Below are 14,089 nucleotides of genomic sequence, written 5' to 3'. Positions count from 1 at the left end.
CATTAATCATTTATGAACCCTAGTAGCTGGGCTGGGATGGGGGACACTGCCCAATGAAATACAGAAATCTCAAACTACAGTGGGGACCCCTGCTACTGAGGGAGGTGCCTTCAGAGAAAATCTGGAAAAGAGCAGGGGTTAACTAGGACATGGGAAGGGTTGAAGGAGATCCCATGAGACTCCTAGAGGAAAAGACCAGTAGCCCCAGGGAAGGTTACTAGTGCTGAAATACCCCAAGGCTGATGATGCAAAGCAAAGCACTCAGACAACCATTCATTCATTAAGTCTTGAGCAAGTATTACAACCAGGTGCAGTGATAAGCACTGGGGAGGAGTCAGTCCTCCAGGATCTGAGTTGGGGTGGGTGTGGTGTAAGGAGACAATAAATTATTTATTGTGTTAGAAGTTACTTTAGTGTTGGGGGAAAGGAGTGAGGGTTTAGTATTAATACTGTGATCTGGGAGGATCCATCTGAAGATGAGTAAAGGAGCTCAGCAAAGCAGGGGCCCTAACATTATTTTAAAGAATTTAGTTTTTCAAGAAGAGTCCCAAGCATCGGGAATTGTCATACGGTTGGAGGGAGGCAGAGTTACCCCCACGCTGCCAGGATGGCTAGAGGTGCCACACTGGAGAGGTCACTTCAAGAAGGTGGCTTCCCTTAAGACCTGACCTCGAGACCCAAACTGAAGGAAGAATAGGGAAGGTCCTAGCGTGAAGGTCTAGAGGCTAAATGGAGAGGGGCTCCGGCAAGGCTGAGACCGAGATAGAGTTAGCGCTCAGATGGCAAGGTGGTGACGCCGGACTGTCCTGTAGAAGCTGGAGCCCAGACAGGAGACCGACAAGGAGCGATGCCCGTCAAGGGAGTTTTAGGAGAGGTCCTGGGGTGAAGACCAGTTTGCAGCAAAGGCGTGAAGGCCCAACTCTGCCAGGCGCACGCGCGCTCCAGGGTGAGTAGGGGAGGAGGCTTACTTCGCTGTTGGCCCCGCCCCCCCAAACAAATATTTGACATTCCAGGCTTATCTAGAGGGGAGCAGGACCCGAAGAGCGACGTTTCCCCCTCCCACCCGGCCTGATTGGCCTAGCGCTTCCGCGGGTGGGGACCAGCGGGCAGGCGCCGGAGTGGGCGGTCCGGAAAGGGGCGGATACTCGCCTATACCCGAGGAAGCGCTCGTACCCCGAAGCCGCTGGAAAACCTATTTCCCGCTCCTCGCAGACCGCTCCCGGCGCGAGTCACTTGCGTACTGGGCACCTCGGTCTCTATCCGTTAAGCAGGGACGCGTTTTAGTGTTGGTTCATTGGGCAAGGCCTCGGAAGCGCCCCCTCCACCCCGGGCTCTTTCTGCATCGCCTGAACGTCCGGACGCAGCAGCCCTACGTACCTTCTTCCCGCCGGACTCTTCAGTTTCTCAATCATATAAATGGGAGCACTTAAGGAAGTCCGGGGAGGCCTGGAAACGCGCCGTAAAGGAGTCTCACCAAGCACGACAGGGCGAAAGCCCTCCACGCGGGACTGTCCTTATTGGGTTGCTGGTCTCGGATGGAGAAGAGAGGGAGGGTCTGCAGCCCGCACGTACACATTACACATTCGCCGCTAGCCCCCACCCTCCAGCGCGCTCACATCTCCAGGCTACAGGCCCGTCGTCCGGCGGGAAGGGCGGGAAGGGCGACGAAAACAGACAGCAGTCTCCACGTGGGGTAGAGGCGAGGCTCCATGCCCAGACCATCCGGCTCAGCCCCGTCTAGAGTGGCGCTCTCTGGAGTTGGAGCGGGGCGCTTCCTGCTTCCCCAGCACCGAGGCCTGCACACCACCTAGAGTGTTTTGGCACCGCGGGCACTTACTGGAGCCAGGCTAAGGCCAGGCCTTCACACGTGTGTGGACAAGCTCAGCCCCGTGACCTCTGGTCCTCCGACCCAAGGCTCTAAGAAACTTTGCTGATCCCCGACCCTCCCCCCCAATCCAGTTGGCCTCTGGTGACCACCTCTCCACAGGCCTCTGGGTGTTCTCCAGTAATTCACCGCCCTCTTCGGTGACTTCTATCACCCCCAGACCGGCCGTCATGACAAGGCCTCTAGACTGCCTCCTGGTGATTTTCACAAATCCCATGTGACCCCTACGGGCTGCAGAAGGCCCCTGTTTCTGCATTTTTCTTGGCTCCGGCCTCATGGTGGGGAGGGACAGAGAGGAGGACCAGATCGAGTCAGGTAAGGCCTCTGACCGGGCGGGAGTCCGGGCCGTGAGCGCGCTCCCAGGCCCGGCGTCTGAGCGCGCGCGCTCTGGGCTAGGCTCTAGCGGCCTTCCCCCTCTGTTCCCGGGGCCGCCCTCGGTCACGTGGCCGGCGGAGCCGACAGGTAACTCGCCCGGAGAGGGCGGGGGCCAGTAGCCGCCCCGCCCCACGGGGCGCCGCGGGCGGGTCTCAGCAGCGCCCACTGCGCCAGCCCGGCCGCAGGTGCCGCCCCCGACACACGGTGTCCCGCCCAAGCTGATTCGTGTCTGCCGTCGGCCGGTGCGTGCGTGCGCCTCGTCGGTCCGCGTGTGTCTGGCCGAGCGCCCTCTTCCTCTGCGGCCATGACTCCGCCGCCTCCCCAGCCACCGCCCCCGGGCCCGAACCCCACCTCAGACTGCGCCGCCGACCCCCGCCCCGGGCCTGGACCCCTGGTCGTACTGTTCGGAGCCACGGCCGGTGCGTTGGGGCCGGACCTGGGCTCCGACGAGACCGACTTGATCCTCTTAGTCTGGCAAGTGGTGGAGCCGCGAAGCCGTCAGGTACGGTGAGAAGGGGGTTGGTGGGGTCCCTAGGAGTTTCAGGATCCGAGGGGAGCAGTGGCTCATCGGTTTCCCCCGCCGCTCGTAGGTGGGGACGTTGCACAAGTCATTGGTTCGCGCCGAGGCGGCCGCACTGAGCCCGCAGTGCCGCGAGGCGAGCGGCCTGAGCGCCGACAGCTTGGCGCGGGCCGAGCCGCTGGACAAGGTGCTGCAGCAGGTGAGTGCTGGGGCCCGGGCGAGTGGAGGCATGGCCGGGCCGCGGGGACATTTCTCAGCGGGAGAGGCGGCGTGAGGCAAGGCCTGCCGTGCTGCGACCAACTGGCCTGGGCGGTAGGACGAGTTCCTGTTGTTTAAAAGTTGCAGAGATTCCCGCGTGTGCCGGGCCTTCCTGGGGGCACCTCACTTTTCAGTCTTTCCAGGGATCCACTCCTACTGACGCGGTGGGATGGAAGCTGCGAGACCCCTCCCAGGGCCGGCGGGGCTGTGAGGCTGAGACGCCTTTGGGAACCTGCTGGGCCAGGTCTCCCAGAACAGCGGCCGGAAGCCAAAAGGGCCGAGGGGCCTGGTCTTGGCCATAGGTCACGGTCCCTGCCGCCGGCGACCTCGGCCCACCCACCCGCCTGGGAGACGCTGGAGCGGGGGCGTAGGGCGGGGTCTGCCTCAGAGGCAGACGCCGCCAGGTGTAAGCTGCTCGTCTAGGCCTGTCCCGGCCGGCTGGCCAGGCGTGGGCGCTGTCCGGACCCCGCCTGAAGGCTACCTGTCTCCTGAGTGCAAAGGCCCAGGGTGCCTCCCAGCCCCGGCTGAAGTGGGAGGCGGTTCCCGTTGCTGTTTTCTTTTTCTTATCTTCACTACGGCACTCACCCTGTGCCTGACTCCTGAGTGTAATGAGTTTAAGTGCTTTACACGCACAAATTCTTTTATTTTCCAACTGCGGTGGTTCCTGATGAGGTGCAAAGATGTTGAACCTGATCCTTTCGCAGAAGGGCTCCCAGGCTAGACCCTACTTGGGGAGTGTGCTGAAGGAGAACTGGGTTGGCCCGCTCTCGGCCTGTGCCTAGTGCTTGTACCTGTTCTCCAGCACGGAGGAAGGCTGGGGGGCTGGGCAGATTGAGAAGTGCCACCCCCTCTATGAGCAAACAGCTCAGTGCCAGCCGGTCGATAGGGTGTGGGTCAAAGCTCATGCTGCCCCTGGCGTCCAGGTGTGGAGCTCTGTCCTTGGATTTTCTCTGCCCCTCGGTTGGTCAGACCTAGAGGCGGGGCTGCCATTGACCATGAGCCAGCTGGGCCTCAGGCAGAATTGGGCCTCCCCCACCTGTCTGAGGGTGGTGCCTGGTCAGGGACAGGTTTAACCTGCTTTGCCCCGCCCCTTCCCACCTGCTTGTCCCACTCCACCAGGTGTTTGCTCTGGCCCCACTCCAGACTCTTGGGAGTGTGTGTGATGGGGGCTTGGGTGATATGTGACTGCCCCCATTTGGCCTGGAGAAAGTGACAGTGGACTGGGGGAGAAAAGGGACACAGAACCAGGTCCCACGCCTGTGGCCAACTCCTCCCCAGGCAGGGTAGGGCTGAACATCTAGTTGAACCGGCTTTGCAGCCTGGGCCCTGCCTGTGCCCTCCCTCCTCCTGCCCGATCAGCTGTGAGTCTGTGTCTGTCTCTCCCCACTCCCTATCCCCAGTTCTCACAGCTGGTGAGCGGGGATGTGGCTCTGCTAGGCGGGGGCCCCTACATGCTGTGCACTGATGGGCAGCAGCTGCTGCGACAGGTCCTGCACCCCGAGGCCTCCAGGAAGGTATGCCACTGAGGGCACAACAGGGGGTAGGGTTCCCAGGACCCCTGTCATGGGGGTGGGCAGGGCAGCTCAGTTCTCCCCATTCACGCCCACTCCCATGTGCCCCCAGAACCTGGTGCTCCCCGACACCTTCTTCTCCTTCTACGACCTCCGCAGAGAGTTCCATGTGCAGCACCCAAGCGCCTGCCCTGCCAGGGAGCTCACCGTGGCCACCATGGCACAGGGTATCTGTGACCCAGAAGGGTTAGGGTGGCGGGGAGCTGTAGGCTGTTTTTGAGTATGTGCATTCTGGAGGGTTATATAAACACATGCGAGTTTACATGACTGTCGAGTCCTTGAGGACACATGCCTCTGTATCTGTGCTGGGGTGTGTCTGAAATAGGGACATACGTCTGCATATGTCTGGGATGGGGACTTGTAAGGGCATATATGGGCTGGATCAAAACAGATGTGCTGGCCTCTCATGTTGGGATTTCCTCATTGTTATTTCTCTGCTCATAGACTTGGGGCTGGAGACAGATGCCACAGAGGATGACTTTGGGGTCTGGGAAGTGAAGACAATGGTAGCTGTCATCCTCCACCTGCTCGAAGGGTCCAGTGGTAAGGTGCCCTTCTCCACCTGTCACCCGCTCTCAGGGTGAATGTCTGCCTCTTTCTTCCTCAAAATCCCCGTCCCCACTTGTTACCTTCTTTGAGAGACCACAGGTAGAAGCTCCTTTGTCACCTCCTTATCCCCCTCAACTGTCCTCTTTTTGCAGAGCTTGGTGGGGAGACCCCCCTCCACCAGACCCTGCTGACCCCCATGCCATCTCCTCTCAGGTCAATTGTTTTCGAAGGCAGAGGTGGTAAAGCAGAAATATGAAACAGGTCCTTGGTGAGTGTGCGGGCAGGGGTCGGGGGTGCCAGTAGCTGGACAGCTCTGACTCTGTGCCCTGCCCCCACAGCAGCAAGGCCGATGTGGTGGACAGTGAGACTGTGGTTCGGGCCCGTGGGTTGCCCTGGCAGTCATCAGATCAGGATGTGGCTCGGTTCTTCAAAGGACTCAACATTGCCAGGTGGGTATGGCAGGAATGGTGGGCTCAGGAGGGCAGGCCTGCCCAGGAGGCACTAACGCAGCACTGGCTCCGCAGGGGTGGCGTAGCACTCTGCCTCAACGCCCAGGGCCGCAGAAATGGCGAGGCCCTCATCCGCTTTGTGGACAGCGAGCAGCGGGACCTAGCGCTGCAGAGACACAAGCACCACATGGGCATTCGCTATATCGAGGTGGGGCTTTGGGCTGGGAGTGAAGCAGGGCAGAGCTGAGGCCTGCCAGGCTGGAGACCCACGGGCTGTTCCTGCTGTCCCCACAGGTATATAAAGCAACAGGAGAGGAGTTTGTCAAGATCGCAGGGGGTGAGTGTGCTCCCGACAGCACGTAGCTCCCCTGGTTCTTGATCTGTGTCCCACTTGCCCACCGCCCCCTGCCTTTCTGCTCCCCTGCGTGCCAAGTGTAGGTGGGTATTTGGAACGGCACAAATGGGGTCAGTAGGTGACTCCCATGCCTCTCACCAAGGCACGTCACTAGAGGTGGCTCGTTTCCTGTCACGGGAAGACCAAGTGATACTGCGGCTGCGGGGACTGCCCTTCTCTGCTGGGCCAGCGGACGTGTTAGGCTTTCTGGGGCCCGAGTGCCCGGTGACAGGGGGTGCTGATGGGCTGCTCTTTGTGCGCCACCCTGACGGCCGTCCCACTGGTGATGCCTTTGCCCTCTTTGCCTGTGAGGAGCTGGCACAGGCTGCGCTGCGCAGGCACAAGGGCATACTGGGTAAGCGATACATTGAACTCTTCCGGAGCACTGCAGCTGAGGTGCAGCAGGTGAGCACCCAGGGCTCCCCCTACCCACCACGTGCTTCTCCTCCAGGGTCCCCCTTCCATCCCCGTACCCCTGCCCTGCTTGGCATGACCGGCCTGTTGCTGCCTTCCTTGCCAGGTCCTGAACCGCTACGCATCCAGCCCGCTCCTTCCCACGCTCACCACTCCACTGCTCCCCATCCCCTTCCCACTGGCAGCCGGGACCGGGAGAGATTGCGTTCGCCTGCGAGGCCTGCCCTACACAGCCACCATCGAAGACATCCTGAGCTTCCTGGGGGAGGCAGCTGCTGACATCCGGCCCCACGGTGTGCACATGGTGCTCAACCAGCAGGTGAGGCTGCTGCCAGTGGGGAGACCTACACAGAGAGGGCTGTGAGGTTGGGAGGGAGGCACTCTTGCACGTGCCAGGTTGTTTATAAGACCACTGTGTGCACAGGGCCGGCCATCGGGCGACGCTTTCATCCAGATGACATCGGCAGAGCGGGCCCTAGCTGCTGCTCAGCGTTGCCATAAGAAAGTGATGAAGGAACGCTATGTGGAAGTGGTCCCCTGCTCCACAGAGGAGATGAGCCGTGTGCTAATGGGGGGCACCTTGGGCCGCAGTGGCATGTCCCCTCCACCCTGCAAGCTGCCCTGTGAGTGTCCCAGGGGCTGGGAAACGAGGCATGTGGGGGCCAAGCTGTTCTAACCCTCACTTTCTACAGTGGGGACTCTCTTCTGACTGCCTCACCCAGGGCAGTGCTGGGCTCCCTGCAGATGCACTCTCTACTTCTGCCTCCAGGCCTCTCACCACCCACCTACGCCACCTTCCAGGCCACCCCAACGCTCATTCCCGCTGAGACGGCAGCCCTGTATCCCTCTTCAGCACTGCTCCCGGCTGCCAGGGTGCCTGCTGCCCCTACCCCTGTTGCCTACTACCCAGGGCCAGCCACTCAACTCTACATGAACTACACAGCTTACTACCCCAGGTACCAGCCGCTAAGAAACGCCATAGTCTTGCCCCCATTCTGTTGTGAGGGAGGGTCATGATCCCCTTCCTGGACCAGATAATCCAAGGTCTGTTAGAGCTGGGACTTCATCTGAGATGGATGAGGGAGTGACAGGTAAGGTCTGGAGGATACCATGTACAAATTAGAGTAGAGAGGACTCTGGAGACAGGTTTTAGGGAGGAGGACTGAACTAAGTATAAGGCAGAGACGGGGGAAGAGGGAGGCAGGTCTTGGTCTAGGCCATAGGTGGGACAGCACTTCTAAATCCCTGCCTCTCCCGTCCTAGTCCCCCAGTCTCCCCCACCACTGTGGGCTACCTCACCACACCCCCTGCTGCCCTGGCCTCTGCTTCCACCTCAGTGTTGTCCCAGCCAGGAGCCCTGGTCCGTATGCAGGGTGTCCCATATACAGCTGGTATGAAGGATCTGCTCAGCATCTTCCAGGCCTATCAGGTGAGGTGTGGCTGGAGGGCTTGGGAACCTGGCTGAGTCTGGAGCTCCCTCCCCTAAATCTCTTTCCCTTCTGCAGTTAGCCCCTGATGACTACACCAGTTTGATGCCTGTTGGTGACCCACCTCGCACTGTGCTACAGGCCCCCAAAGAGTGGGTGTGTTTGTAGGTGAGGGAGCCAGGAGGTAAGAGCTGACTGATGTCTAACATGTCTCTCGTGGCGTCCAGAGAACCAGTACCCTCAACCAGGTGGCTTCTTCTGGGCTTGTCAGAACTCTGAGAAGGCACCTAGAGAAGCGCAAGCCCCAGCTCCATCTCCCACTTGTTGCTGTGTCTGTTCATCCCAAAGATGATGGCTGGACGCTGCATGCAGGGTTGGGTGTGGAATGGTGTTACCCTGCTCCCAGTGGCCTGATCTGGGCCTCCTGAGTAGCACCGAGAGCGCCTTTGGTCGGTTTTGGCTATGGCTCATACCCACAGGTACTGTGGGGGCTGATGTCCACAGCAGGCTAATGCTTGCTTTTTAAAAATGTAAGCCTTGGTGCCTTCAATGTATGACTCCTGGGAGCTTCTGAGTAAAGATCCCAATGTTCTGCCTTCCCTTTCCCTTCTGGTAGGGGGCAAGGAGGCAGAGAATGCTGGCCCCAGCCCCCAGGATACTTGATCCTTGGTGGCCACATTGTGCCAGGGGTCTAAGGATGCTAGCTCTCCTCCAGCTTGGCACAAGGACTATCAGGTGGCAAAATCACTAGGTGTTTGGATGGACTGTACTGCAGTATCCCCAGAGGACACTAGGGGGCAGGAGGCCCTCACACAAAAACTCAGGCTTAAATTTTAAAGGGGACTTTGCCTACTTTTCATGCACACCTTGGGCAGGCCAGTTGTCCTGAACTCAGCAAACATCGTGGAATGTCCTTTGCACCCACTAGAGGGTACAGAACTGAAGCTTCGGAAGGAATTTGGAACTCTACTACTCACTCCTCCGTAAAATAAAAAAAGGTTCCTAACCAAGTGGACTTCTTAAAAGCCAAAGTGCCCTTAGCTTTGGACCCCAGTGTGTGGGGCTCCACACCTGCCCCAGGCAGAGGAAGACTCAGGCAGATTTCAAGGACACTGTTAACCTGTCACTGTTTATTATTTCAGCCCTGTAACTGAGGAACATGAATTGCTGGCTCTTCCCTTTGTTATCTAAGGAGCACTACACCCCTATCTATAAAAGGTTTTAAAATACAAAAGTGTCAGAAAACACAATCCCAAGTGCTGTAAACATAACAGAACCAATTCCCTAACTGTACATCGCCCATTTTATAAAATACAGTGTTTGAACTTGAGGCCATCTGAGCCTTAAAGATGACTATCTGTTCTGAATATTAAAAACAGGGCTTCAAAGCCAGGGGGCGCCTGGGTGGCACAGCTGGGTAAGCGTCCCATTTTTTGTTTTGGCTCAGGTCGTGATCTCGAGGTCTTCCTCTCCCTCTCTCCCCCCTTAAAATAAATAAATATTTAGAAAAACAAAAGCACCACCCCAGAACTTCATGCTCAGATCCAGCAGAGCTCCTGTGATAGTGGTTAGCCCTGGGCAGGCATGGGCTGTTCTTCATGCAGCAACACCACACATGAACCTGAAGAGAGGACATCTGGTCCCTTTCGAGCTGTCTTCAGCCATGTTTCTCTGTATCTCTAGTAAGTAGAAGGCTGCTTATCCCATTCCTCAAACCAAGATGTAGCACAGGGTGGAAGGGGTAGGGGTAGGTGCCAGGACGTGCCCGGTTGCTCAGTGTTGCCACTAGAAGTCAGTTGCATCGTCCAATGAATGTGTGCTTTAGCACCACTTACGCTGCACAGAAGTTTAAAGTCTTTACCTGCAAAGCCAAAAAATACTGATTCTTAAACCAAAGACTTTACAAAATGATACAAGACCGCTTATATAGTATACAAAGCTCTTTTAAAATTTAACTTTTATTTTAAATAGGAAAGCATTTCTAGTGCTACAGGCATCAAGGTATTTAAAAGGCATCAAAATTTGGTGCATAGCAACTCTGGATCATAGAGGCTTTTATTCCTGAGGGCAGCAGAGCAACCCCCAACGGGTCTTGCAAGGGGAACTCTTGCAAGAAGAACCCCATGTGAGGCAGCTACCCCAGGGCAAGAAGCGTGGAGGCAAGTCTGGCCAGCTGTCTGGAACTTCATGTCTCACAACCCCTCCAAAGGGAGCTGTGGGCTGCCAACTACAGGCCCTGAAGCAAATCTCACTATCCACACTCTGACACAAAACTTACTAAAGGAAATAGGAAAACACCCAGCCCCAGGAGGGACCAGAGTGATTCGCTGAAGGACATTTTTCTCTAACTAGGTTTAGGGGAAAAATCTAAATCATCATCATTTGAAGGGGAAAAAAAAAAAAAAAAGACCATACTTCTTTATCCTGTAGGTCAACAGCTCCTACATGGCTGACTAGAGGTGGTGGGCAATGAGCCGCTCCCCCTGCCCAGGCCTTACTTGGCCTCAATAGAGAAGTCCTAGCATCTAGGACTCATAATCCCCTGGAGTAACAACATCAAGCCCTTGACCAACTCAGTACACTGTCGCACATATAGGCACTCAAAAATGTCCTTCCTGAATAAATTAAATGATTTCATTTGAAAACATACTGTGAAGTTCAGGTGCTTTGAAATAGGCCCAGCCTTGGAATAGGTACTAATCCCATTAAAGGGAGGGGGAAGGGCAGGGTTTGGAAAAAGCACCCAACTCGGGCACCTCCTTTGGTAGAGAGCAGGCTGGAGTTTCTTGCTGGCCCCTGCCCTGGGCACCAGCCTCACCAGCAGCAGCACCAGGGCATCTTTGGTGTGGAGGGTCAGATCTATGATGCTAACTCATGTCTGGGTTTGCCTCAAAGCCTTTTGGGGAAAAGGCTGGTTTTTAGACCATGCAGATGAGACAAGGGTAGGCCAGACTCACTTTAGGCTGTAAACAGAATGAGGGATAAGCCTTCCATGCCATTGTGAATCTTTAAAGCTTCCCTTCTGGAGTCATGTATTTTCTCTGCTCTTATTCTGAAGCATAGCTCATTTCTGCTTAGCTTCTGACACAGCCTGGCCTCTAGAAATGAGTCAGAACCAGCAAATTTGCCTAAACCATCATGAGGCTGTGGCTTTAAAGGTTACAGAGCAGCCAAATGCAGATACTCCCAGTTAGAAAAGGTCTGGGACCAGAGGACACGAAAGGAAAAAGCACTCCACAGCCTACTTGTTTCAGGATGGCAGGATATTAAAGCTACCATGCTAAAAAACCCACCTTTCAAAGTCACCTTACTTGTAGCTATCTTATCCAAGGCCCTGAGGGAAAAAAGCAATTTCAACATGGAGTCAGTATGGAGAGACTGCAGGAAGATTACCTAGAAAGTTACAAAAAGGCTATGCTCTGGAATGTCATTTATATTCCAACACATCAATGATTGGAATGGTCTCTTCTCACTTTAACAGTTTACTTTTATAAAGAGGTATGAGCTACATTTGGCTTTATTTCCTATAAATCTATGAAAGGCTTTAGGACATGCTGAGTTTCTGAGGCATAGGTGTGGGCTTAGGACAATTTTTTTTCTTTCATGTTTGCCTCTGGAAGGTTTTATCAAAAGTTCCTACTTTAAAAATGTCATCAAAGCTAAAGAGTCCTTCAAATGACCATAAAGGAATACAAATCACCAATCATAGCTAAGCAACCAGGTCACTTGCAAAAGCAGCAACTCTGAAATGGAGAGCCTGCTGCATTCACACTCAAAGCACCCATCATATAAAAGTATCCTATTGAAATATAAAAAGCAAAGCTCATTTCCCCAAAGCTCAGTCTATGCTGCTCCTGTTCTTTTACAAAATATACCCAAGGCCTGAGGTGGAGGAATCCTGCTTTCCCCACATACAGTGACCCAACTCCTGGTGCCAGTCCTGAAGGCCACAGAGTTGGAAACCCAAGGTCCAAGGAGAGAAACATGCTGAGAAGTACATGGTGGTGGACACATGGCTGCAGCGAGCACTGTCAGAGCCCATCGGATCTTCCTATATCCAGGGAATCGGGCCCCGGGAGGGGAGCCTGCCTGCTCGCCCCTGTTCCTTGGGAAACAGAAATCTGGGACATGTCTCTCCCAATTATCTCGTTCACTGAAAAACAAGAAAAAGGAGAATGATTAGTGACCTCTGTGTGACTGACCATATGATGCTCAATGGTGAGTTCCATTTCAAAGACATTTTTCCCTTTCCAAAGTTTTCTGTAAAGGTAAATGCAGTGCTTAAAGCCTGCTCCTAATCTGAATGGAGACAACATTCCAGACCCCTCTTTTTCCCTTTCAGTTCAGTTTGGGTTGGGAAGGGAGTTGGCTCAGAACAGGAAACATTCTTACCATCACTCTAAAAGCTTACGCTCTAGAGCAGAAGACAGAATACATCTGAAATGAGTTCAAGTTAATCTAACTTTTCCTTAATTTGCATCCCTTTAGGAGGGTTTTCCCCTTCTGATTCCTGTGGTGTACTCTGTATGTAAAGTGAATGCAAATAAATGTTCTGATAAGACTAAAGGAAGATTTGGGAGTTATTTTGTTACCTTATGCTAATACAAGCATCGTTTATTATGTTGGGGGCATGGGTTCTCATCCTTTCAGAAAAGACTCTTGATTTTCTTTTGGTTTCTATGACAAGCCAAGCATTTCAAGGAACATAGTGCTCTGTGAAGTCCAGTGCAAAAAACTTCAATCTTGAGGAACCAGTATAGAAAATAATATGCCAGGGCGCCTGGGTGGATCAGTGGGTTAAGTGGCTGCCTTCGGCTCAGGTCATGATCCCAGGGTCAGCGGGGAGCCTGCTGCTCCCTCTTTCCCCGTTTGTGCTCGCTTATCATCCTCACGCTCTATGTCACTATCTTTGTCTCTCTCAAATAAAATCTTTAAAAAAAAAGAATGCCCCATATTCCCCCTCGTAAGAACCTTTAGTTCTCTCATGAGAATTCTCTGCTTTGAAATGAAAATTCTTTGCTTTATCAACTAAAGATTATACTCCTAGGCATATACTCAAAAGAACTGAAAACATATATCCACATAAAACCTTGTACTAGAATACAAGTTCACAGCAGCATTATTCACAATAGCGCCAAAGTGGAAACAACCCATATGTCTACCAAGTGATGAATGGATAAACGAAACGAGGGCTATCCATACAGTGGAACGTTAGCCACAAGAAGGAAGTTCTGATACATGCTACAACATAGATGACCCTTGAGAACATGCTAAGTGAAAGAAGCCAGACACAAAAGATCATACATTGTTTGATTCCATTTGTATATGGCCAGAACAGACAGCAAATAGATAGGTGGTTACCAGGAGTTATGGTGAGGAAGGAATAGGGAGTGACTGCTAATGGGTATGGGGTTTCTTTTTTTTTTCTTTTTGGAGTAATGAAAATTACCTAAAATTAGATCGTTGTGACAGTTGCACAATTCTGTGAATATACTAAAACCACTGAATGGTATATTTTCAAGGGTGAGTTTTATAGTAATGAATTACATTTCAGACCAGCTGTTATAAATGAAAATAGGCCAAGACAAAAAAATTTTACACTTAGAATATGATGTGATCATAGAGCAAAGGAGACACTAACAATCGCTTAAAAAATCTTCAAGTATTAACATCTACTCTGTCTATAGGTAATTTAAAAAATTCTTCAAATTCTTATGGCTGTAAGAAGGGAACTAAGATTCACCTCACAAAAATTTATTGAGCATCTATGAGAGTTTACAACTGAAATTTGTATCTTCAATCTTCACAACATTTTAAGATGCATGGGGAGGGAAAGGGAGTATGGTTGAGAGTAAGACAGGAAAGAGAGAATATAAAAGGGACAAAAACAGAAAAGGCAGCCGTTGGCACCTGTCATTCCAAGCCAATTACAAGCAAGGAACAGTGTTTTCAGTGTGGACTCCATGTGTAGGTCTATAGGCTAGACTCGTAAGACAGAGCACAAGGATGGCCCATGATCTCTGCACGTGGTCTCTTCACGTAACTCACCACATTGAATTACTGATAGGGGGCATCATTATCTGTCTCTCAAGTAGCTTGTGAGCTCCTGAAGGGCAAGGACATTACTAATGAGGAAATACCAATTTCTGATGACTGAATAAACGGATCCTAATTCAATACAATTACTTGGAAACTACTGGGAACTAATATACTGAAAGTTCACTAGGTAGAGGGGTAGGAAAGGGAC

The 14,089-nt window shown here is 53.4% G+C and overlaps 2 protein-coding genes across 9 annotated transcripts in view; one reads left to right on the top strand and one right to left on the bottom strand.

The window, feature by feature from the left end:
• Positions 1 to 2,564: 2,564 nt before the first annotated feature.
• ESRP2 (epithelial splicing regulatory protein 2) lies at positions 2,565 to 12,412 on the top strand. Of its 5 annotated transcripts, XM_087870519.1 has the most exons (16): positions 2,565 to 2,762; positions 2,851 to 2,979; positions 4,439 to 4,552; positions 4,662 to 4,776; positions 5,054 to 5,152; positions 5,372 to 5,426; positions 5,497 to 5,607; positions 5,683 to 5,815; positions 5,902 to 5,944; positions 6,105 to 6,406; positions 6,522 to 6,734; positions 6,840 to 7,038; positions 7,185 to 7,371; positions 7,679 to 7,844; positions 7,921 to 8,026; positions 11,760 to 12,412. In XM_087870519.1, exons 1-15 carry the CDS (start codon positions 2,565 to 2,567, stop codon positions 8,008 to 8,010), a joined length of 2,154 nt encoding a protein of 717 aa, XP_087726645.1. In that variant the 3' UTR covers positions 8,011 to 8,026; positions 11,760 to 12,412. The 5 variants fall into 5 exon arrangements, with proteins under 5 accessions (XP_087726645.1, XP_045670964.1, XP_045670965.1 ...); XM_045815008.2 differs by lacking the exon at positions 11,760 to 12,412 and having other exon boundaries at positions 5,500 to 5,607; positions 7,921 to 9,172; XM_045815009.2 differs by lacking the exon at positions 11,760 to 12,412 and having other exon boundaries at positions 7,753 to 7,844; positions 7,921 to 9,172.
• Positions 11,856 to 14,089, bottom strand: part of NFATC3 (nuclear factor of activated T cells 3) — a 120,604-nt gene continuing 118,370 nt past the window's right edge. For 2 of the 4 annotated variants that reach the window (XM_045815004.2, XM_045815002.2), the window contains one exon: positions 11,856 to 11,995. In XM_045815004.2, the coding sequence (XP_045670960.2) occupies positions 11,874 to 11,995 (122 nt within the window). In that variant the 3' untranslated portion in view covers positions 11,856 to 11,873. The remainder of the gene's footprint in view (positions 11,996 to 14,089) is intronic. The other 2 variants (XM_045815003.2, XM_087870518.1) reach the window with 2 other exon arrangements.

Source organism: Ursus americanus, chromosome 21, assembly GCF_024610735.1.
Source record: "Ursus americanus isolate L20-20 chromosome 21, mUrsAme1.1.p, whole genome shotgun sequence".
NCBI lineage: Eukaryota > Metazoa > Chordata > Mammalia > Carnivora > Ursidae > Ursus > Ursus americanus.
Note: the sequence above shows the minus strand (reverse complement) of the source record. Positions and strands in the feature narration are given on the sequence as shown.